This window comes from Phragmites australis, chromosome 16 (genome assembly GCF_958298935.1).
Source record: "Phragmites australis chromosome 16, lpPhrAust1.1, whole genome shotgun sequence".
NCBI classification, from domain to species: Eukaryota; Viridiplantae; Streptophyta; class Magnoliopsida; order Poales; family Poaceae; genus Phragmites; species Phragmites australis.
In genome coordinates this window covers 29,614,228-29,639,030 of record NC_084936.1, presented here as the reverse complement: position 1 = coordinate 29,639,030, position 24,803 = coordinate 29,614,228, and the positions used below count along the sequence as shown (strand labels likewise).

The window sequence follows — 24,803 nt, the reverse complement described above, 5'->3', positions numbered from 1 at the left end:
CAAGCGTGCACCCTCCACTACATGGATCTGCTAGCTGCTTCAGAAAAGCAGGGGAAACAAAAAAGAAAAAGAAAAGAATGCAAAAGCAAGGAGAAAAGCTGCAGATCGAAGAGGAGGAAAAATGCTTGGACCAGAGAGAGAGAGAGAGAGAGAGAGCATGCATGTCTGGCCACAGTGTCTTTTCAGAACATCTCCAAATCATGTCTTTTGTTTATCGGTGATGCCACTACGATCGATCGAGGTGGTACACACACCACTGCAAGTCTGGAACTGCAAGCCCCACATCGATCGATCTATTATACAGGTAGCTAGCCACTGCAAGTTAATTTGCAAGCTACCTAGCTAGCCCCACATCGTCTAATCTAATTATACAACTACGCACCTTTAGTTTGCACGCACTGCCGTATATTCCATCGATGGGCTGGCCAGGTGCTGCCTGCCTGAGAATTGAGATCGATCATATCGATCGCTAGCTTTTCCTGCTTTCCAGGGACATCCTGCTCGCTCCAGCCGCGACAATGTTCTAGCTAATTTTCTTTTCTTGTCTTTTTTCTATTTCCTTCTTCCGATGGAATGAATGCATGGACAATGGTCATTTGTTACTCATCCGGTAACTATGAAAATGATGAACTGAATCTTATTGCATGCATGGACAATGGAGTATACTAGCTAGCTAGTAGTTGTTGCAATATCATATAAATAAACTAGATATACTCATTTATCACTATGAGTATATTTATATATTCATTCTAATATACTCCAATCTAAATTAGATGGATCCGTCAATCGATGTTAATCATAGCTAGCTAGCTTACTAATGGACAAGTGCCAGCAACTAATTACATGACTCGAACTGGATTGATCACTCTGTCGTCAGTGGTCCTAAGCTAACTCCTAGCTTGTTGCATGCATGCATGCTTTGCCACACCATCGTCTTGTTCAGTAACCTCATTCCGTGGAATCTAGCATTCATCCATGCATCCATCTTACTTGCATGCATGTGGTCTGTTGTTGAACACCACTCCAGAACCTGAATTGCATAGTCTGTAGTGTTCACCTTTATGAGAGAAATGAGAATCAAGCTACTAGTAGCTAGTACGACTAGTATGTATGTATATATATATTCTTCTCGATCGATGGAGAAATTGATGCAACAGCAGGCAGATGTAATCTAGTCTTGATCTTGATGAGAGATGAGTATAGGTTGAGGCCGACAAGCAGGCATGGATGGATGTGGCAGCACTAGCAAGAGCATGCATGTCGATCTACCAAGAGCCATCGATGGATGGATCCATGCGCGCACCACCAACGACGCATTGCCACTGCTGGCCGCGTCACTTTTTATTTTTTATTTTTATTTTTTCCTTCCGTTCCATTGCAGGCGTTGCTTTGTAGGAGTAGTATATATGCTGCTTTGAATTCCCACTCCTCCCAAAGTGTTACTACGTACATACTTGCCATTTCACTTGCATACGTGCATGCATTCAGGTCGTACCAGCTGGGAGATTTCTCATGTTCAAATAAATTAATCACTGTAATTTTGGCAGTCATTTGTTCGCTGATTAGTCACTGCTGATGCAAGCTTCTGTGCTATATAAGCCGTCACTTCAGATGGGGCCGGCGGGTTGATCAATCAGTTGGAGTGTCACACTGCACTTATGATCGAGCTCTTAATTTGGTATATATGATTACCATGTTGTTAACTTGATGTATCCATGTTTAAGGTACCCAGCATGCACCACATAACTTTATGCAGCTCTTAATTAAGTAGAGAATTATGAACTTTGCATCTGCAATGATGTAAAGATACATGCATATGTCTGCCATTACACCATTCATTCACAACTTTATGTAGGGATTATTTTAGACCTAATAAGCAGATATTTCCTGACCCCATGCCCCCATTTGTACCATTCATTAGAGGTACATCCTAACCTTAATGGCATGCTTTACTGTAGAGTAATAGTATAGTACTAGGCAGCTTTTGATTTGCCTGATGCACGCCCTGGCTCAAAAGTCAAGCTAGATCACATCATTGCTGAAAATCGATGTCCATTATTATGCAGTTAGCTACTATACTTTTCAGACAGATTACTAACCTCAGCAGTAGTACGCTGAGGGAGACTAATATAGTATAATTAAAAAAGGCTTGAGGAGTTGAGCAAGGATGCGGATGGAAGTATCTAGGGCACAGGGGGTTCACTGTGCAACATGCCATCCATGCAGCAGAGTCCAAGTGAGAGAGAAAGAAGGAGGTATCCCCCTCAAGCTCAGACAGCTTGGATCCATATGCTTGACTCTCCTGCACGCGAACAGCAGCAGCTAGTAGCTAGGAGTACAGACTAGACTACAGAAGCGATCGATCAACGAAAGACCAAGCGATCCGGCAGCAGGTAGCCGGCCGAGAAAGAATAGGCAGCAAGTACCAAGCGGGAGCGCGACATGCGTGCATGCATGCAGACCGACTGCTGCTGCATCCCAACAAAACTGCAGTCAGTAAACACGAAAGCAAGAGGCCATTGTTCAATTTTGAATTCCAAGCTAGTACTACTGTAGTACTCGATTGGCACTCGATCGAGCCTGCCTGCAGGGCAGTGCAGTTCAGCTTCCTCTGCTTCGGCAGCATCATCGTCATCGATCTCCCTGAGATTCTCGAGGCAGGCATCATGGCGCTGGACTGGAGTGTGTGTATATATATACACGTTTGGGAGTATTAATTTGACTGCACCAGACATCTCATGTATATACTCTGTATTAATTATAGTGGTAGTATTTACCGGCTGCAGCCCGGAGAGTTCTCAAAAGCAACTATCTTATCACTACCATAAAATCAATAAAAATAGATAGAGTATCGCAGATAGTTTTTTTTTAGTCCGTTACTGATAAAATACCCATATACAATTACTAAGATAGACGTGTCTTGTTGAGGGTTGCGCTTGACAATGATATCGAGATATACCTGACGATGGACATGTGATCCGCGACCTAGGACCGTATGTTCTAGCTGCGTGCGTGTGATGAACTTAAGAACACCGAAGGTTATCCAGGTTTGGACCTCCCTGTGGATAATAGCCCTACATCCTATATATTTTTTGATATGGATCTAAATGAACTGGATACACTTACTTTCTTCTCCGTGTGTCTCTCCTTTTATATATCCGAAGGAGAGAGGACTTACATAGTGACCCAAGCTACACCCAGACCTAGCTAACCTATGCCCATCATTACGGCGAGTGGTTGCATTCCACTTGCCCTGTCGGTCTGCAGAGTCTGTGCCATTGCTCCCACGCCTATGTCATCCTTATCGCCTAGTCTGCCAGGACCTATCCCCACGCACCGTCTGCGCTGCTGCAAAACCTACTGCCACGTCTTGTCAGGCCATCCCATAGTGTTTGATGCTACGGGACGGGAGACGACAAGCCTATACCGGCCACGCCTAAGTTCGTCTGGAAGGAAGATCTGGGTAAGAGAAAATACTTGAGTGAAAAAGTATGTAATGAAATTAGACTGATTAGACATATGCGTGTCTCACAATCAGAGAAAACTAGTCGGGGTTTCCCTTTGAGACATGGGGATTGGTCAAAGAAACTGGTCGCGTGGTCGCTAGCTGGACGTACCGGGGGACCATGATCCTGTCCAATCATAATGTGTAGAAAAGAGTGATATTTGACCGCCGCAGGTCCCCTGCTAGAGAACCGTATTTTTCTTTACACTGACGGTAGCCCCCAAGCTCTCTCGCAGATATGGTAGACTGAGCAGTTTGTTATATGGTCGTGGTCGGACCCAGTTGTACCATTTGGGCCCCGGGTGAACATGAGTTCGTCCAAAGAGTGGTTGGCGATATGGTACACTTTCGTGGTTGGCTCAGAAAACCACATCCCGAGGGGAGGTTAAACGTCTAGAGATAGAGAATCCTAGGAGAGAGAAAAAAGGAAGGCGTGTGCGTGGGAGAGGATCGTGGGAGAGAGAAACTTTAATTGCCACTGGACTCGAGAGGATTTTGGTTCCCCATGCGGCCTCTCAAATTCTGAAATAGTAGGGCTCGTCAAGTGTCCGTTGAGATCTCTGTGGAGGAGAGAGCACTGGCCTATTTGTACATCGGGAGGGATGACGTCACTCGGGATGGCCCTGTAGTTGCCGGGGTGGTTTTCCCCCAAGGCACACTGTCGGAGAGTGAACTCCTGTCGCAGCGATCCCGAGAGACCCCTTTTTAGCGATTCGGCCGGGGGGATGATCCTGGAAAAGCTTGTTGGGGAAATAAGCGGGAACAGAAATAAATGCGATGACTGGTGGGAGACGATCACCCTAATGCAAGAAAAAGTGGGTACGCCGGGTTTTAGACAGGTTCGGGCCGCACGGAGGCGTAACACCCTACTCCTGTATGAGCGCTATATTTATCCTTGAAGGGAATTCTTCAAGGAGGTATCTGGTTCTAAGGGGAGAACTGTTTACAAAGAGCTTGAGGCTCTTATGTTCTAGCTTAACTTGAGCTGGTTCGAGTGTCTGTCGATCTATCTTTGGTCCGGTTCGTCGGGGATTGTTGGTTGTCTGGTCTCTTGGTCGTCTCGTGGTCGGGGGCTGTCGTTCTCCTTCTTTTAGTGTTCTCCATCCTTTCCTTTTATAGGCGCGCCGACCTCAACATATCCTGAATGGGAAAGAGGGGACGCGAATGCCAAGGTGCCACGGAGAAAGGCGTAATCATTTCATCTTGGCGAAGTGACAGGGGCGGTGGAGAAATGCGGCGCGCATTCGACCACCAGCCGCTGCGGAAGCCTCTGGGCGCCATAAAAGGGGCCCACCGGGCAGCCTCAGAGGTGCCCGGTGCGCCCACCCCGTCTTGTCCTTCTGACAGGGCAGGGTGGCCGACGGAGCGCTTTGATCCTGGCAACGTTATCCCGAGGCACCCGGATGAAACGGGACGGGACCCGTGCATTTAATGGACCCACGCCCCCCCCCTGCCAGTGCATGGCAGGGTCTGACACTGGGGCGTGGGCAGCTGAGAATGTCAGGATGTCAGGATGTCAGGCTGCGCGTGCCTATTAAATGCGGCATTGGGCCTTTGACTGGATGACACCCTGACGACGGGACCCTTCGGGTCGTCGAATGATCTTGCGCGAACTGCGGATCATCGGGGAACTAGGGTGCTCGGGAACCAGAGGCGGCGGCCCCGAACACCTTCTCCCGGGACTTAGCTTCTTCCTACCTTGCAGGGTGGTGACATGTGGCGGATGGCCGGCCGGGTCTCGGGACTTAGGGACCCCTGGTTCTGAATACACCGACACACACAGTCTGGAGTCTATCGTCAGGACCCAACAGCGTGAAGGTCTCTACAGCCCCCGAGCTTGTCTTGATCTTGCTTCATGGTGAACACCCCACGTTAACCCGAGTCCTTAGAGCTAGGCTCATCAGTTGCGGTGGATACAACCATGGGTAGCCCAAACACACTATAAAATTTACCAAGATACGAAAAACACGCCCCCTACCTAGTGCGCCAAATATCGAGGGTTGCCCCTGATAGTGATATTGGGGTATACATGACAACGAGCATATGATCCTCGACCTGGGGCCATATATCCTAGCTGCGTGCGTGTGATGAACTTAAGAACACCGAAGGTTATCCAAGTTCGAGCCTCTCTGTGGATAATAGTCCTACATCATGTTTATTTTTTATATGAATCTGAATGAACTAGATACACTTAACTTCTTCTCCGTGTCTCCCTCCCTTTATATATCCGAGGGAGAGAGGACTTACATAGGGACCCAAGCTAGACTTAGAACTAGCTAATCCTTCTAATCTATGCCCATCATTACAACGAGTGGTCGTATTCCACTTGCCCTATCGATTTGCAGGGTCTGCGCCATTGCTCCCACGCCTGTGTCGTCGTTATCACCTGGTCTGCCAGGTCTCATTCCCACACGCCGTTTGTGCTCCTGCAAAACCTACTGACACGCCTTGTTAGGTCGTCCTATAGTGTTTAATGCTACGAGAGGGACACAACAAGCCTGTGCTGGCCACATTTAGGTCCGCCCGGAAGGATGACCTGGGTAAAAGAAAAACACTTGAGTGAAAAAATATGTAATGAAATTAAACTGATTAGGCCCATACCTGTCTCGTGACCAGAGAAACCTGTGTAAGAGACCAATATATTATTTTGGCTAAGTATTTCAAAGAGCACCAAATTAATTTCTAAACTAATCCATGCAATAAATTGATCATATGCATTTTAGTTTATTTGTTTTTATGGTTCTTTGAGTGGAGATTTGAATTTCTAAAATTTGAATCTATTTCTTATATTTAATTTAGCTGAAATCCAATCAAATTCAAATCTTTTGAATTCAAACCAAATCCGGAGGCTTCAAGTTCAAATCCTTTTCCTAATTCAAATACTATTACTTGAATTAATGCCAAACCCAATTCAAATCCAAACCCAAATTCAAATAAATCTACTTGAATCTCTTCTAAATCAATTCCAAACTCTTTATTCCTTCTCGGGCCGTCTCTCTCCCTTTTCTCTATGCGCAGCCTGATTACATGGCCCAGCCAGCCAGACATCCCCCAGCCCCACTCTCCTCTCCCTCGCGCTTGGGCCACGACGTGTGCCGACCTAGGTCCCCCCTCCCCTATGCGCTCGCCTGGCCCAACACACGTGCACGCAAGCGCCATCCCACCACCACCCTCTCTCTTGCGCGCCACGTGGATAGCCCAACCGGCATCGTCTTCCTCCTCCAGCACAACCTCATGCGTTCCAAAAGTCCCCTCGCCATTAAGGCACCGACAACCTTCGTTGTCCTTCCGCCCTCTCTCTGCTTTCTCCGTGCTCTCGCTCTCCCTCCCTTTCGCTGACAGAGTGCACACAAGTAGAGGGATAGCTCGACGCTGCGACACGATTGGTCGCCGTGTGCGGTTGGCCGACGGTCGCACTGCCACGCGCGCTGCACAATTTCTGGTAGGTGTCACCATCCTGTTTGTTGAGCCACACGTCTCATCATCGCCTCTCTCCCTCTCCTTTCTCTATAGAAGATGAAGCATAGCTTCCCTTCCCTCTCCCTTTACCCCTAAATCTGTCATCGTCCAAATCCTTCACTGCCATTGATCCCTAATGCCGGCAGCCAAGGAGAGAAGGAACACCACCTGAGTAGCATGAAGGCCATACCAAACAGTCATTCCCCGGTCAATGGTTGTGTGGAGCACGTGTTGCAGAGCCAAGTTCACCGCACCACTATCATGATCTTCATCGCTGTCAGCTTGCGGCCACCCTCGTTCTCTTTCCCATTTTGCTCAGTGGCCTGCTCTCACCCACCTTGGTGCAACTTAGGCTAGTTAGGGGCGTTCTCCTCTGTCACCGCCGTGTTGCTCGATCTGTCAGGAGCTGTGTGGTAATATAGGTACACCAGACATAATTATAGGAATTGTGGAGTTAGGTATAGTCCCTTCCAGAACCGAAAACCCCTAGATATACTTTATTACATTGTTTAAGATGTTTCAAAGTTATCAGTAGAGAATATAATTAGATATCTGTATGAAAACTACTTTATGCTTAAAACTAAATCGTAGTAATCATTTATGCATTTATCAAACCCCTTATAACAGTATAAGATTTGCTGAGTATCTTTTGTACTCATTCTTACTATCATTCATATGAGGAAGCAGATGCTGACTTCGCTAGAGATGAAGGTGTGGATGAGGAGTAGATTAGTGCTCGTGTTCGCACCCTAGCTGTATGTAGCTTTAGGTTGTTGTTCCGCTGTGCTTTTGTTGGCTTGTTGGTCAGGCTTGTAATATACTCTATGCTTTAATACCCTTTTGTATTGTTGTAACCTTAATACTTTTATATACGATATATGACTATGATGCCACAATTGTTATACTATGTGTATCAACTACTTGATCCAGGTACTGATATATGAGGCATATGAGATCCTGGGAAAGGGGTATTACAGAAGGGTACCATCATGGAGCCAGTTTATTCTGTGAATCGTGTTCTATTGTATTTTATTCCTAATAAAAATTTCTCTATTGATGTTCATCACAATAGAGATATTTTCGTGAACTGCAAGACGGGTTTGAACCGTCATCTCTTACTTAATAAGGGCAAGAGATTTGGAAACAATATAGTTTAGTTCTGGCACATGACTGAATTAGTCAGGATGGAGCTTGATCCGGATGATAGCGAGATGATGATTGAAGATAATACTTTTACTGAGAGTATGGTGAAACGCTGGCGGCTAAGATGATATCAATCATCTCATCCTTCTGGATGAAGGCGTCAATGATATCAATCATATCATCCTTACGGAAGACTAGACGATATAATTAGGGAATATGTATTGTTTTATATTTTGAACAATGTGTGCTCCTGAGATTATATATAGAGAACAATATATTCTTATATGTTATATATATATATATATATATATATATATATATATATATATATATATATATGATGTTTTTATGTATGTGTCTATAATGTTCTTTGCATATTTATATGTGATGTATGCCATATCATAAAGATAGCCAGAAAGCAAATGGTTTCTGGGTGGAGAGTCTCATTGACATTTAAAAAAAAATAAAATCCGTCCATGACATTTTATATAGACGGGTTTGAACAAAAATCGTTTGTGATCCTTTATACATATAGGCGGTTTTTTTAGAAAAAATCGTCTGCGTGTATTGCGAAACTGACATGTGTAGCTATATTACAGACACATCTTATTTAGATATGTCTATATGTAACTCTATTACATACAGAGTTACAGATGCATATCTTATTTAGACCCGTCTATATATAACCGTCTATAATAAACTCGATATCACAAACGTTTTTACAGAGACGGAATATATAAATGCTTATGATAGGGTTTAAAATTTATTTTTGATAATATATTCTGAGGTAGTGTATTTTCTTGGCTACTGCATATACTATCTTGCAGTAACCCGGCCAACATTGCAGTTAATTCACAAGCTAATATTATATCTACACCAGTTCAAATTAACTTATGACGGAGATTTCCAACAACAGATAAAATGGAAGCATCCATCTTAATAATGCTACTAGCTTGGAGTACACTACTTGCAGCGAGCGATCGAGGACGTACGTACGCTATATCTGATGAGTTTGTGATGCCGATGGATCGGAGCTGCTGATGAATCTGCCAATAGTAGATCGACACAAAGCAGGCAACATGTTGTAGATAGTGGTACTGCCTGTATAAATCGACATCGACCGGCCGAAGACATGACAGAAAACTAACATGATGTATGCATGTCTGTACGTGGATGGATTCTCTGATGACAGACGTACATGCATGTATCACAAACTCACACGCGCCCTCCATGTTGCGTTTGCCACTGATCTAGTCAAGCATGGCACTCGCACAGTGTCAGTCTGCGACCTCCTTTATTTCACCACCCAGTTGACAGAAAGGCCAAATCAAATAAAGCATCATGCAATGATCCAATGACAATTTAATTTGCTACATCACGTGTCGATAAGCTTGAAAAGAACTACTCCACTCAGCGGCGGATCCACTGGGGCTTGAGCCTCTGAGTCTTTCTTACAATTTTTGGATATAGAAGAGGAAGAAAAAAAAATGAGGAGGAGAAAGAAGAAGAGAAAAAAGAAATGAGAAATGAGGAAGGAAAGATTAAACCCTCCCTAAATGTTTGCTTTGGATCCGCCATGCACCTCCACTATATAGCCGCTAGTATATAACTATATATCAACTATCCATGAAGTAATTAAGAAGGTTATGATGAAATACTTATCTGAAGATTTGAAGCTTCATATATATGCGTGAGATCTCAGAACCAATTGATATCCCGGGTGACAAAAGTAGTTGAGAACCGATCGATTAATATCTGCTGATATGTAGGATCGTTGTTTGCCGTGTAACATCTAGATCAATCGATGTGTACACATTTAAGCAGTGTACATGTACTATGTAAATTATGATCTCTCATGGACAAATTAATATTGTCAAGAATCATGATCTAGCTAGTCCGGAATTATGATCTCTCATGGACAAATTAATATTCTGGTACAACTGCACTTTTTTTTACCAACTACTATCTGCTGATACTTAGAAATGCTGTTTGTCAGGTAACATCTCGATCAGTTGATGTGTACAAAAGTGGTGGTGTACATGATGTTACGATGGATGATCCCTCATTGACAATATTATCATGAATCACGATCTAGCTAGAAAGGCCGGAGTCGTGATCTGTGAAAGAGAGCCAGCAGGAAATTTCACCTTCAAATGGAGGAGCTAGCAGGGAATCGATCGAATATTCATGTGTACTGCTTACTGCTAGCTCTTGTTTTGAAAAGGTCGCAAGAAATGGCGTAGTGCATGTTTTGCACTGCCATGAGTGCAATCTGATGTCACGTGGTTGAGCTTGAGCCTGCTTAATAGAGTAGGATTGGCTAGCTACAAGATCGCATCTAAATCTCAGCTGGGATAATGGATGGGATGGGATCGTAGACTAAAGAATAGGAGGAGGAGGAATCTCTAGTCTCAACTTATCTTTGCTGATAAATAAATAAATAAATAAATAAGGAGTTGTCAGAAGAAGCAAAAAAAAAAAAAAAAATCTTGAGATAACGCTTGAAATCAATCATGAAGGACAATCGCATTTGAGATAATTATCTGAAAGTAGTGCATAATCTTGTTCATCTCATTTTTCGATTGACCTGCTGCTGGTTGATCCAAATTAAAGGTGAAAAGTGTATAAATATGCTGTCAAACACATGCACCACCGTTGGGTTCAGACACAGCAGAAAGGATCGATCGATAGGTTGAAGATCTGGAGGATAATATATATCTTAACAGTGGGCGAATCCGAACGACCCTAGCTAGCGTTGGAGAGGAGATTCCTCGTCGTCGTCGGTCCTTTTCCAAAGAGCGATGTGAAGGAACGGAATGATGGCAGAGGCGGATCGGATCATGCATATCGATGCAAGCAAGCGCATGCTTCGCTTTGCTTTGCTTCAGTGGTCGTTGCAGTGCGCAGGTGTTGAATCGAGAATCGAATCGAATCGAATCGACCGGCCGGAGGACAGATTCAAAGGTGGGAATGATGCGGACTCCCGGGTGGGAGGCATGCCGGCACCACCACACACGTCGTTTACACTCGCTGCATTATTGGATTTCCATTGTTCATATCATCATTTCATCCAGCTAATAAGTACACTCACTGCTGTATTGATTTGTAGATATGATAGATCTTTCTGAAGTTAATCTTTCTGCGAAATTATCAGTACTAATAAGCAATCAGTTTTAATTTTAATTTTTTGAGTTGGCTGGACCGCATGCTCGTTTACTGGGCCGCAATGTTTCTGGCCCATAGGCGCCCCGGTGAAACACGGCCCATTGGGCTTCTACATTTGGGCTGGATCAATGATCATCTTGTAGGCTCCATAGTCGTTCATGACGGGCCGAAACTTCACCAGCCCATCAGGTTGAACAATTATTTTAAAATTGCTTAATTCCGCTCAATAGAGGGAAAAACCAGAAACTAAAATTCCCTCAAAAAACAGACTTTTTATATATAAAAAAATATGAAAAGCAAATGATACACAATTAATAACTGGTACGTAGTACATGAAAAATTAGCACACAGATGCATGGATGGATTCTCGTTGTCCGAGAAATTAAATTACATATAAGCTCAGGCAGCCCATGTACAAGTTACTCATCAGCAGACAGGAACAAAAATATAGTTCATATTTATATAATAATAATAAATTGATTGAAAAGGCAGGAAGAAACAAAAGCAAATGTGAGACGCCGATGGACCGAATTATATATATATTAGACAAACAGACTAGTAAGTAATCAATTAATCAATGAGCTAGGTGGAATGAATTGAAGAAGGTGATGGAATTAAGCAGGCCTGTGGGATGCATGCATGGATTAGGAAGCGACGATGGACGACATTGCATGATCAGTAATTAATATATATATATTGGATGATGGATGGATCAGAAGACCTTGGCGACGTCCTTCATGAGCCCCGGGTTGGCGTTGCAGAAGGAGATGAACTCGTTGAAGTCAATGAATCCGTCGCCGTCGGTGTCAATCTCGGCCATCATGCGCTGCACCTCGTCGGCGGAGGTGGAGCCCAGCGTCCGCAGCGCGTCGGTGAGCTCCGACAGCGAGATCTTGCCGTCGCCGTTGGTGTCGAACCGCTTGAAGATCCGCTCCATGTCCGCCGACGCCGCCATATCTCGTAGCTAGGTAGGTACTCCTAGACGATGTATCTCTCTGCTGCTCGTAGCTCGATCTGCAATCACGTACGTCGTTGTGAGCTAGCTAGCTAGCTCTCGATCACTGCCTTAGCTCTACTTGTGCTTCGTCTTCTCCTCCTTCTTCTTCTACGTGCTATATAGCGATTGATCGAGAAGGGATCGTGAAAGGCCGCCTTATTTGTAGTGCACAGCTGAGCTACGTTGGTGGAGGACCGGGACCGGAGAAGAAGAAGAGGCCAGGAGAAACTCTCGGGCTACCTTCACCTTCACCTTCACCGGGAAGAGAAGACCACCGGAACCGCTCAACTCAAAGCCCATGCATGTCGGGCTATGACGGCCCATAAAAAAGAAGCCCATCAGCTGCTTCCTCGAAATAAAACAGAACCGTCTCGGACGGCCGGACCGTCGTCGTGTCGTGTAAGCTGCGCAGCCTCAAGCTCAGGCCAATGGCGGCGATGGCGATCCCCGCAGCCCGCCGCCTCCTCGCGCCCACCCGCCGCCACCGCGCCTTCTGGTCGGCCTCGTGGAGCGCCGACCAGGCGGCCGCCACGGCATCGGCCCCCTCGTCACCTTCGCCGGACAAGAAGAAAAAGGCGCCGTCAGGGCAGCACCGCCTGGCCTCCGTCATGGACGCCGTCAACGAGCGCAAGCTCCCTCCCGAGCTCCGCGGCCGCGGCAACGCGGTCAGGTACTATCTCCAACCCTGATCCCCTCGTCCGTACCGTACGAGTCCCTAGCAGGAAAAATTGTAGCTTTATCATTATATTTGTTGCTTGTGCTCTTGTGCGGTGGCAATTGATACTTAAACTTGGACTTGATTTATCCTCCTGTAAGAACCAGTGGCCATGCGGTTTTGGTATTTCTGTGCAATTCCATTCACCACATGTTATGATGCTTCACCAGGACCATGAGCTAGCTGATTAAACTGGTAACAAGGAAGAAAATTCACCATGTGGACACTTCAACAGTTTGCACGCAAATCGTCATTAAAAGACCATATAGACGTGGTACAGGCTCTGAACCACAAATATAGGAGGTGAAACAACAAACAAGTAGATATTTTCTCTTGCAATATCATGCCAGGCACGTAAATTTAATTCTGCTGCTGTTTACTTTATTAACACTATAGTATTATATCTTGTTTCTCCTGAACTAGATTAATATTTTCTTTTGTTTAGCTTCACAATTTTAACTTCCACAATTACCTTCTTTTGAGAAAATTTTGCTCACATCAAAAGCTTGTCATGTGGGTTAAATCAGTATGCAATTCTAAGGTCAGCTTATCGACATGTTGTTGTAAGACTGATCATCAATCCAACTTATCATGTATGATTTGTACACTTTGCCATGCTGTTATCCGTACCTTTACTGTGTAAATGATAATGTTGCTCCAAGCTAACCTCTATGGCGATGATGGTCAAATTGTTGGTCGTTTCGATGTTACATTCGTAAGGCCTCTATATCCTATAAATAGTGTGCAATATCGATTAAAACCTTTTGCCACTGGTAATTTCACCTCGCTGGTCCTTACCACTCTGATGGATTATCAATGGTGTTAGCCGAGAAGATATAGGTGGTTCAAACCTCATTCTGAATTCCATATCTGTAATCTGAAGCCAAGCAGAAATAAGCCAAGCCTGCAGATACAGTCATCATTCAGTTGATGTTTTTCTCCTTAGCATGGTCCGAGCTCCATTTATGCATCCTTGGTCTGGAATCTGTAATTTAAGTTTTATTCAAGAGATTTCCTGAGTTTAACTGATGCACATGCACCCAGCAAGTTTGTAATAGCTACCTCTCACTCTCTCAGTTTGATTACTCTTATCATAGATAAAGAAACATCATAATCAACCTAGCCAATGATTCTGCGGACTATGCATTTGGATCTCTCGTTTTCATTGTCAGTGCTCGGTAGATGCTTCAGCTAATTTTCTAAATTTAGGACCGGACAAATGTTCAGGCTTGTATCTCATTGATATCTGCGGCGGTCAAAGGATGTAGCTTTTCCCTAATTTGTTACTTTCTTGCTATTTTGCAGGTCTGAAACTGACATAGTAAATGTTGTGGAACAAAGAATATGGCATTCAATGGAAGAAGGGCACTTTGAAAATCTACCAGGGAAGGGCAAACCCCTAAACCTGAATTCAAACCCTCACGCCGATCCTGCCGAAGACACCCTTTACAGGATACTTTCGAAGAACGGTTGCGCCCCTGAATGGATTGAGCTGAATAAGGAAATCCGTGGCATGATTGCGCGCTGGAGGTCAGCATTAAGGAAGGCTTGGGCAAACCGCTCTGAAGATGACGGTTCTAACTGGAATCATGACTGCAGGATTCTCCAGGAACAAATTCGCCAAATAAATGATAAGGTCCTACTCGGCACCATCTCCCATATGTATCCTGATTAGTAAATATATCAAAATGAACTAAAATGGAGTTCCATTTTGCAGGTTTTTCGATACAATCTGATAGTGCCGTTTGGACGCCAAATGTTTGCTCTGAACTGGGACAAGGAGGTGGCCAAATTGAAGCTGAAGTAAGAACAATGCACTACGCTTCTAGAACACACTTTCAGAGGCTTGCCCTGGATTTTGTAGGATTGACCTGTAACTTAGCATATTGAGTAGGTGATACTTGAATAAAAGTATCAAGAAAGTATAAATAGTCACACTTAGGCCCATGAAGCAATGAGAATCTATATGTATGTCATATGCACAACCTAAACTGATTTTCTTCAATGGAACTGAACACTGACTACCGAAATTCTGTGGCATGATATGTAAGTTGGGGTGATTCAGGTAGCCGTAAGCCATTTTCAACAACCGCAATGGAGCATGCAATGTATGTTTTTTTAAGGGTTACATGCACGTTCCTGTAATCATGCTGTAGCAACAAACAAAGAGAAAGGGGTTGTGTTATAGTAATAAGAAGCAGGTCAGATCAGGTCAGCCCATGAGTGACAAGTCATAACCGAGGAGACTGTAACACTTTGCCTTTAAAATTTGCTTACAGTCCAAACCACCGAGTGAGTTTGTATATGCATATCAATCTCTTATACTTTTATCTTACTTCTTAAAAGGGCTGATGGGGTATTACATTCTCCCCTCCCCTTTCTCCCCTTTCAGAGCTTCGTTAAAACCACAATTGGAACGTGAAGGCTTATAAGTTGGGGTATTATATTCTCCCCTCATTTTCAGCTATGCTACGTCCCCTCCACGGGCTAATACGTATATACTCACTCAATGAAAGCTGACTCTGAATACCATTTGTAGTACCCTGTCTCTAAAATTTGTTTACAACCACAATCCACCTGTGGGATGGGTCTGTATACACGTAGCATATCTTTTACACTTTCGTTTTCGCTTCGTGTAAAAGGATTAACCTGAATATGCTATGATTGAATCGTAAAAGCTTATAAGTTGAAACTAACATTTCTAAACTACTAGGTGCTACTAAATCCATTACACCCGTTAATCCACACGGGCCGCCAGAACCACTAATAAACCGGGCTATTACATAAATTGTACTGTCACGCAATAAATTTTGATTTTTGATTGGACCCTGTCACCGGAAATACAGCTGCAGCACTGCTGTTATATATATAGTCAAACAGCTCTATCTCCGTGTACTCATTTCTCTCTCTTTTCTATCTTTCCTGTCTCATGAATGCTATCATCACCAATTTTTCTATGTGAAAAGAAAACTGAATGTCTTGCTTGGAAGAAGAAAAAAAGAAAACTGAATGTAAGTATAAACTAAAGAGAAAAGAATCTTAAATTGGTATCAGCCTGCAGTGTAGCATCATCATCTTCTAGTGGGCAGGAGATTGTGTAATGTCAGCCAGCATCTTCAGTGCAGGGCAAGGGTTGTCTATTGGTACCTGTTGTCAGCAAAAGAAAAGGTGAGCATTAGATTTTAGCGTCCCATGAACATTTTTTTTTTTGGAAACGTGTGCACATCCATAAACATTGAAGAAGGCACTGCACTGCAGCACTTCACCTGCCTGTCCTTCCTACATCTATCACTGTTTGTGCATGTGTGCCTGCCCCTCTCTGCTGTCTCTCTCATGAGACAAGCAGAGGCAGCATTTCTTTCTTTCTTTCTTGTGGATGCATGTGGTGGTGCTGATCCATGAAAAAACTATCTCACCAACTACATGAATGCACACTCTTTCCAGCTCATGCAGGATGGGGCCTGGCCAAACTCTTTCCCTAATGGCTAGTGCTGGACAAATCTAGTCCTAGCAGCTATAACTCTATCAGGGTGGATGATGCGTCACCTTCTCAACTCAATACACATACAGCTTGATCACAGCAATTTGCCGCAGTGACATGTTTATTCAATTAAATTCAATGCTAACTTAAAGGAATGGTGGTGCTAGGTACTTACCATGTGCCCTGCTCCTAGAATCCAGTAGAACTTGAGGTTCTTGTAGGATTTAACGAAGGCTTGGGTGCCGGTTTGCCCTTCCTTTTTGCAGTAGATGGGCGTTCTGGGTGAGCTCGTGAAGTTCTTCAAGCCGTCCCACCTGATAAGCAGCAGCCATGGATGAACAAGGTCAGCTGTTCACAGGTGATCAGAGAGAGAGAGAGAGAGAGAGAGAGAGAGAGAGAGAGTGCAGAATCCTGCACAAAAGCTGCGCGACTTACTTGAGTTTCTGAACCCAATCCATTGTGCCTTTGGTCGCGCAGATCAGGTCAAGCTGCAAGATCCAAAATTGATCACACACGATTGATTTCCTTTGGGCGTTTGCAGACTCAGCAAGTTGTTTGCAGAGTTTATGAAATCAGCTACACATGCAGAGCAAAGTTGAGAACTGAGGACAGACCGGGCAGTCACATGTCAGATTCAGCAAGTTTTTGTTCTGACCTGTGTCTTGTACGATAGATTCAGGCTTTGCAGCTTACCCAGTAAGAGAAATAGAAAAAAGGAAAGTTGCATCGAGACAAAGATGCATGGTTTCGAGATGCCCGTGATTGAGCCTAAAGGATATGATATCAGATCAGCTAGAGATTCAGGCTGGTGAATGAATGATACCTTGACTTGAGGTCACGGACCGGGCCATATGGTTGGTTATCCAGCCAAGGCATCATGTGCAATATTCCTTGAGATCACAGCACACGTACCGCTCGATGTGGCAGCTTGTGTGATGATACTAGCTACTCCTACTATTGTACGAGACGCTAGATAGGACGTACAGATTAAGAAAGGGGCAAGATTTGCATGCACATGCTGACAGATGTGATAAGCAGAGCACTGTGCCGTTCATCTGTCAGATGTGTAAGCTTGGGTCTTCGGCTGCTAGCAATTGTCCAAGAACATGGTATAGACATCGGCAGATTGTTCATACAGACGGAGGGTGCTGTGCTTGTGGGCAATCATTAGATTTACGAGAAAGAATGGTCAGTCAGTTTCAAGTTTTTGTACCTGTCCGTTGTAGATGGTAACATCGACACCAAGGTTCAGGAGTTCATCAACCTGCATCACTCAAGTTGAGCACAAGGTTGAGTTGAGTAATACTAGTCCAATTTCTTCAGTTGTAGCTAGTGTCAGCAGCAGGCAGAGTCGATTATATTACCTCGTGTATTCTGGGCTTCATGAAGTCTTCTGCGAGAGCGTCAAACACATCGCCGGACTGTTCTCCCCAGCTGCATGCAGCCCGCGAATTGTTAACGTCAGATCAAAATGCAGCCTGAACAAGTGAAGCTTTCCAATTACGTAAGTACCTGATGTTCTTGGGGATGATACCGAGCTTGTCCTTGATGACCGTGTTCATGAGGCCGTCGAAGCCGCCCTCCCTCGTGGCTGAAGCGGCTGCCTTGGAGCTCAGGTAGCCGGAGTAGCCTTTCTTCGTCCTGAACGACGCAAGCGACCGCTTCGTCGTCGTGATCGTGCTGGTGGCGTCCTCCGACGCGTCGTCCTTGAGGAAGTTGTAGAAGTTCTGCAATCACCATCGAGGAAGTTGTAGAAGTTCTGCAATCACACGGTAAAGAAGAGGTGCAGGTGCTGCGTACGACGGAGTTGGAGTTGGCGAGGACGACGCCCTCGAGCTCCGACCATGACGCCTCGGCGTCCGCGTACTGCTCATTATGCAGCTGCTCCTTGATCTTCATCGCCACACTGCATTTTATTCATCGACCGATCAGAAAAAAAAAGAAGTAACAACAACTAATCATGCATGCTATTGCTAGTGGTTCCATTACCTGTTGCATTGTTGCAGGCCGTTCTCGTCGACCCGGGACATTTGGTACAGCAATGGCCCCCACGACAACTGCATGCATGCATCGGTCATTAATTAATTAGTGAAAACCTGTCACTAATCATGCATTGACTACGAGTACGGCTAATCACTTTTCTTTTGCAGGCACAGCTAGCAGAGTTATTTATAGCCAGATCCAAATCAACAGTACACAAGCAGAAGCAGAAGCAGCAGCATCTGATCTGAGTCTGACTATATATATCTCAAGGGGTTTGGCTAGAAGAAGAGAAAAAAAAAACAGTCTGGTGATCTACTCGATCTACTCACCACGAAGTCCAATGGTGAGATCCAGCTATCTCCAAGGGCCACCCCTGCATTCCGTACGCAGATTATACATCATGAGTACATGCATACGTAGATGAGTACATGCATATGTAAAAAAATATTTTTTTTGAAGGGCAAATTAAACTCCAATTGTAACAACAGGGAAGACTGACCGGCGAGGTTGGCGTGGAGTCGTCCCTGGCCGATGGCCTTGAGCGCGGCGAGCGCGGTGGTGACGGCGAACTTGCCGCCGTAGGACTCGGCCACGATGTAGAGCGGGCTCCCTTGCAGGCGGGCGTTGTCGCGGTAGAGGCTGCAGAGCAGCGTCGTGAGGTCGCGCGCCGCCTCGGCGTCCGTGTGTGCCATCAGACTCTTGTCGCCGCCCTCGACGAAGCTGAACCCCGTGCCCACCGGGTTGTCCTGCACAGGTCGCCATTGCCATCCGTTTCAACAATCTTATCTGCTGCCATTGCACAGGATAGTGATACTGATTGCATTATGATTGAATTGCTACTCTACCACGAAGAGGAGGTCTGCCTTGGCGAGCCAGGTGGTGGCGCGGGGCTTGAGGTCGTCGTCCAGCGGACCGATCTCCATGAAGTTGCCGTACCCGACGCCCGACGCGCCCTGCATGCAACCCATCTACTTGTTACTACTTTGAGAGCAATCCAATTCCAATTCCAATCCATCACCGATCGAATCGAATCGTGTAACCAAGATTGGAAGATTGCAACGGTGGTCGGTGGAAGGAACTACTGACCGGTCCGCCCTGCAGCCAGAGCACGGTCGGCCATGGCGTGGTGCCGTTGTCCACGCGCTGCGGGCTGCGGTACAGCCACCAGAACATGTGCGCCTCTGCAGTACATGGTCACGGCCGCCGGCGGCGGCGGCGGCAAGAAGAGGACGAATCAGAACAAGGAGAAGAGTCAAAAGTAATTGTAAAGAAAAAACGAACATCGAGCAGACGAGCTTACTGGGTCGGACTTGGACATAGCCCCACTCCTCCGACCCGTCCGGCGTGCCGGCGGCGTGGGAGGGCGCGGCCAGGGAGAAGACAGACGCGGCGCAGTACAGAAAGAGCAGCGCGAGGAGCTGCCTTGGCGCCATTGCGGTGAATTTTCCTGTGACAAGGACGCTACAGGCTCTGCTTTCCTCTGGTCACCTATCAAGAAGGAACGAATTCAAGACGAAAGCGAGGGGAAGCGGCTTACCGGGAAGGCTGCCTAGCTACTCCTATGGATGGATTGCTTGCGTGTATACTAATACTAGCTCCTATGGATTGACGATTGATGTTGACGACGACGACGACGACGACAGCGACGGGTAAAGAAAGAAAGAAAGAAAGATAGAATCTGGGGGAAGCTGGAAAAAAGAGTAGAGAATCCAATTATGATATGCGCTGCTGGCTTATCTCTTTTGCCGTTTCAACGCATGGTTTGTTCAGTAAGATCTTCAGGTCGATCAGGTAAATCTGGTCTCTTTTGCTAGTTCGTTAACAATCATAACAGATCGAGTCATGGTCCAGTTGCAAATCAAATCTGAATCGATCAGTTTGAGTTGAATTCAACTGCCATCTCTACCTCTCATCTCCATCTCTCTTACTTCTCTTTATTTACCAACCGACGATGACGTTCAATCCGAACCGCACGGCCGGATCCGATCCAACGGCTGTAAGAACGTTCAATCCGTGGATATATAGAATAAAACCCCTTTTTCTTTTCTTTTGGGAAATTCAAGGGCCATGGACAAGACGAGTAGTTTTTTTAAGGTTTTCCAAGACCCAAATGAGACATACAATTAAGTCAGGTTTGATATATAAATGTGTAATAGCCAAAAAATCAAGTGTTATCAGGACTCCAACACCGAAAGTTTTTATTTACACCAAAACCACTAAAAACATTAAAAAGAATTGATTGTAACTCCAATATATATAGACAAATTGTAACTTTCTATATTGTTTCAATATTATTTACAAGAGGAGTATATATATGCATTGCATGCTTCGATATTGTTTGATCAACACTAGAGCTACTATACTTTCGTGCATGGGGATCATTTGGGCCGGGATTCTCCAGAGTCCATGGGCCTACTAGCCCAACAACACCATCAAATGCAGCACGTGATGCATCCTGGCCCGGTTAATATCCAGTTAGGGCTGTTTTACTAGTGACTACTCCCTGCCTCTCTTCTCGGTGACAGCGACTTTTTTATTTATAAATTTTTTATTTCTGGAATTTACAAATACGTTAGTCCGTTCTAAAAAGTGAGAGATCTATAAGAGATAGCTCCACGTGCTATCAGTCTGCCTTTAAAATGCTACCTAATTGGACTCACCTCATGCGTGCCATGTAGATCTATCGCCAATGGACGACATATGTATGGATCTGTAAAAATTTAAAATGGACACATAAATTTGTAATTTTCCGGAAAAATATAAATAAAAAATTCACCATGCAGCCTACTTATTTAATTTAAGCTGAGAAAATCGATAACGATTGTTGTGCTTAATCACTTGTATTTAATTTCAGTTGAGAAAATCGATAACAATTTTTGTGCTTAAGTACTTGTATTGTCAGAGGAATTGAAGGCACGTACTGGATGGGCAGATTTAGTTGTTCTGGTCCATTGAAGGAGATCGAATCCGCTAGAGGACTCACCTGCGAAGAAGAAAAAGAAAAATAGAAGAAATTAATTTTGATTTACAAGACCACAAAATAAAACAAAAAATTATACTCCTAACTAGAAAATCCTAGCCACAAAAATGCCATAGAAGTTGGGAAAAGGGGGTCTTATTCTCAACCATGTCAAAACCCACTAAAAAGTTGTGACAAGAATCCAAAGGAAGGTTCCGAGGACCCTTATGATGCATGTAAAATACTCCATCATATGGAGTACCCGTTCTTTCTAGTTCCACGACAATTAAATTTTAGCAGTGCTAAAGATCAAATTCAAGATCGGAATAAAATGTTGAGAAATACAGGAATTTTAATATTCCTAGGCTTTTCTTTGCCTGTTTTGCTGATCTTTTGCCTCTGTCTGGCCAAGCCCATGCGGTGGAGATCGTATTGGGGATCAGCTCAGCTAGGGCAGAAAGAGAAGAGCTGAAAAAATGAGAAGGGAGAGAGGGCTGGTAGCGCAACCCCCCCCCCCCCCCGGAATTCCTTCGGGGGTCGGGGGTGCTGGAGGGCGAGGTCGCAGCTACAAGAGGGTCGGCTCCTTCTCTCGGGTGTGCACAGAGAAAACCTTCGCTTCTCCCCTTTGATCCTCCACTGATCTCTCTAGATTGGTTGTCATCTCTGAGCCAGATTGGAGGGTGGCTCTGATCGTGGCTTTGGTGCTTTAGTATTCGGAATGATTTCTGATCCTTGCTTTGGAGCTCCTGTGTTGTTGCTTATTGGAGCTGTGAGTATCGAGGCTTACTCGCGCGCATTGATGTGGTACTGTGAGGCTTTGTATCTTCGTCTTCCTCGTCGGTGGCAACGGCGGCAAATAAAATTTATAGGACAACGGCTTCCTTGCCATGCCTAGCCTCGATTATTGATTCATTTGCGTGCATTGCACTGTGAGTATTCAATATTCACATCTCTTTCTCCCTCTTTATTATCTGGATGGTTTGATTGAATATGAAATGCTATGTGATGATTGAAATACACTGAATTTGGGTTAGTTATTTGAGTACAATAGGTGTTGATCTGTGCGATTCTCTGATATTTTGATCGGCATAGATAGTACTGAAGGTTGCTTTTTTCCCATTCTATTCAATTCCTGTTAGTTGGTGGGTTGATACAGGTACTAAAAGCATATTTATGCTGATTAGACGTGTTTTACTTCCCTACAAGATGTAGATGATGGATTCGTACTGATGAGGAACGAGGTCTCTGCAGCAGTACGTGGGGTAGGACGAGTGAGCTTGAAGTTGACTTCCAGCAAGACTCTTGTCCTGGAGTACGTGCTGTTTGTACCTGCCATGACCCTTAATTTACTCAGCAAATCAATGCTATGTCGGTAAGGAATAATAGTCTTCGAGTCAAATAAAGTAGTGATGATCAGGTGTGGGTCATTTGTAGTAAAAGGCTATGACTGCGAAGGCATGTTCCATATTTCTATTTTTGATAGTTCCGCAAACATTTTCTATTCTTCATATTCTAATAAGAACATTGATATTTGGTATTCTCGTCTTTGTCATGTTGATAATGAAGCAATAGTACGCTTGAGTAAGATGGATCTTATTATCTCATATAATTATGACATGAGCCATAAGTACGGGGTGTGTGTGCAAACTAAGTAGCCCCACAAACCATTTCACTCGATTGAGGGGAGAAGCACCACACCATTTGAGACGTTCCATTCTGATCATTGTAAGATGAATGGAATGTTGATTAAGGGTGGCAAAAGATACTTCTTTACTCTAATAGATGATGCTACTAGGTTCTGCTATATATATTTCCTTAGACAAAATATGAAGCATTAGAATATTTTAAAATCTATAAAGCTGAGGTAGAAAACCAAGTGTGGTAGACAATAAAGAGATTGAGGTCTGATAGATACGGGGAATATATTTCTATATATTTCTCTAAGTTCTATGAAGAAAGTGGCATAATCCATGAGTTTACGCCACCCTACTCACCACAGGCCAACAGAGTAGCCGAGAGAAAGAACCGAATGATTTGCGACTTGGTTAATGTTCATGGGATCTTTTTTTGTCCTGTTTTGCTGGCCCTTTGCCTTTGTCCGGCCAAACCCATGCGGTGGAGACCATATTGGGGCTCAGCTCGGCCAGGGCAGAATGAGCAGCGCTGAAAAAATAAGAAGGGAGAGGGGGCTGGCGGTGGCTCATGTATAGTCGTGACGGCGCAACCCCCCCCCCCCCCCAATTCCTTCGGGGGTCGGGGGTGCTAGAGGGCAAGGTCGCAGCTACAAAAGGGCCGACTCCTTCTCCCGAGTGAGCATAGAGGTAACCTTCGCTTTTTCCCTTTGATCCTCCACTGATCTCTCTCGATTGGTTGTCATCTTTGAGCCGGATTGGAGGGTGGCTCTGATCTTGGCTTTAGTGCTTCGGTACTCGGAGTGATTGGGTGGTGGAGCTCCTATGTTGTTGCTTATTGGAACTATGAACACTGAGGTTCGCTTGCACACGCTGATACGGTGCAATTTGGCTTTGTATCTCCGTTTTCCTCGCCGGAGGTAACAAGAGCAAATAGGATTTCTGTGACAGCGGCTTCCTTACCGTGCCTAGCCTCAGTTATTGATTCATTTGCGTGCATTGCACTGTAAGTATGCAAGATTCACATCTCTTTCTCCCTCTTTGTTATCTGTACGATTTGATTGAATATGAAATGCTTTGTGATGATTGAAATACACTGAAATTGGGCTAGTTATTTGAGTACAATAGGCGTTGATCTGTGCGATTCTATGATATTTTGATCGACCAAGAGCTCTTGTTGTGGGTTAATATAATGCACTTCGATGGGACAAGTATCTAGCGAGAGGCAAAGGCAGTCAATGTATAAGCCTGAAATGCATGATGAATGATCACTTTGTTTATGAACTGTTGGATCTCTCTTGCAAGATCATGTTTATCATCTATGGCATGCTATGTTGTTTTTATTTTATATGTGGGATTATGTCAATACTCATATTGTCGCACTTTACACAACATAAAATGCCACAGAATATAGATCGGATTCAAACCTACGTATATATAGATCAGAATGAAGATGTTGCTCGCAATCTGGACGCCTGTTGTTGCCCTCAAAATTACCATGGAATTCCTGCACCCAAACATGCATGCACTAGCTAATAAACAGTGTTTTTTAAAATTATTCTACCAAATGCATTTGGATTATCAATGGATGGACCTGGTTGTTTATTGGTTAATTTGGACAGATTAATGCACGGTCTTAGCTTAGGCTGCTGAACTCGGTAAGTATTCACTCATAATTTCTTTTTCGTGGAGATTAATTTCATTACTAGCTAGGTAGTGTCAAGCTAGCTTAATTATATACTGAGGCTCACGAGGAGACATCTAG

The 24,803-nt window shown here is 44.5% G+C and overlaps 3 protein-coding genes across 4 annotated transcripts; 1 reads left to right on the top strand and 2 right to left on the bottom strand.

The window, feature by feature from the left end:
* Nucleotides 1-11,623: 11,623 nt before the first annotated feature.
* Nucleotides 11,624-12,478, bottom strand: LOC133894879 (polcalcin Phl p 7). Its single transcript, XM_062335062.1, has one exon. It carries the CDS (start codon nucleotides 12,225-12,227, stop codon nucleotides 11,985-11,987), a length of 243 nt encoding a protein of 80 aa, XP_062191046.1. The 5' UTR covers nucleotides 12,228-12,478; the 3' UTR covers nucleotides 11,624-11,984.
* Nucleotides 12,479-12,697: 219 nt separating this feature from the next.
* LOC133894878 (uncharacterized) lies at nucleotides 12,698-15,112 on the top strand. The gene is made up of 3 exons (XM_062335061.1): nucleotides 12,698-12,939; nucleotides 14,290-14,620; nucleotides 14,702-15,112. The coding sequence occupies exons 1-3, from the start codon at nucleotides 12,698-12,700 to the stop codon at nucleotides 14,789-14,791; spliced, it is 663 nt and encodes a 220-aa protein (XP_062191045.1). The 3' UTR covers nucleotides 14,792-15,112.
* A 739-nt stretch (nucleotides 15,113-15,851) lies between these two features.
* On the bottom strand, nucleotides 15,852-20,143 carry LOC133894877 (serine carboxypeptidase-like 51). 2 transcript variants are annotated; one of them, XM_062335058.1, is made up of 13 exons: nucleotides 19,749-20,134; nucleotides 19,535-19,629; nucleotides 19,294-19,401; nucleotides 18,948-19,194; nucleotides 18,778-18,821; nucleotides 18,455-18,522; nucleotides 18,266-18,371; nucleotides 17,978-18,192; nucleotides 17,830-17,899; nucleotides 17,679-17,729; nucleotides 16,901-16,953; nucleotides 16,641-16,779; nucleotides 15,852-16,131 (listed from the first exon to the last, which is right to left on the bottom strand). In XM_062335058.1, the coding sequence occupies exons 1-13, from the start codon at nucleotides 19,879-19,881 to the stop codon at nucleotides 16,063-16,065; spliced, it is 1,398 nt and encodes a 465-aa protein (XP_062191042.1). In that variant the 5' UTR covers nucleotides 19,882-20,134; the 3' UTR covers nucleotides 15,852-16,062. The 2 variants fall into 2 exon arrangements, with proteins under 2 accessions (XP_062191042.1, XP_062191043.1); XM_062335059.1 differs by lacking the exons at nucleotides 15,852-16,131; nucleotides 16,641-16,779; nucleotides 16,901-16,953 and adding an exon at nucleotides 16,962-17,041 and having other exon boundaries at nucleotides 19,749-20,143.
* Between the last annotated feature and the right edge of the window lie 4,660 nt (nucleotides 20,144-24,803).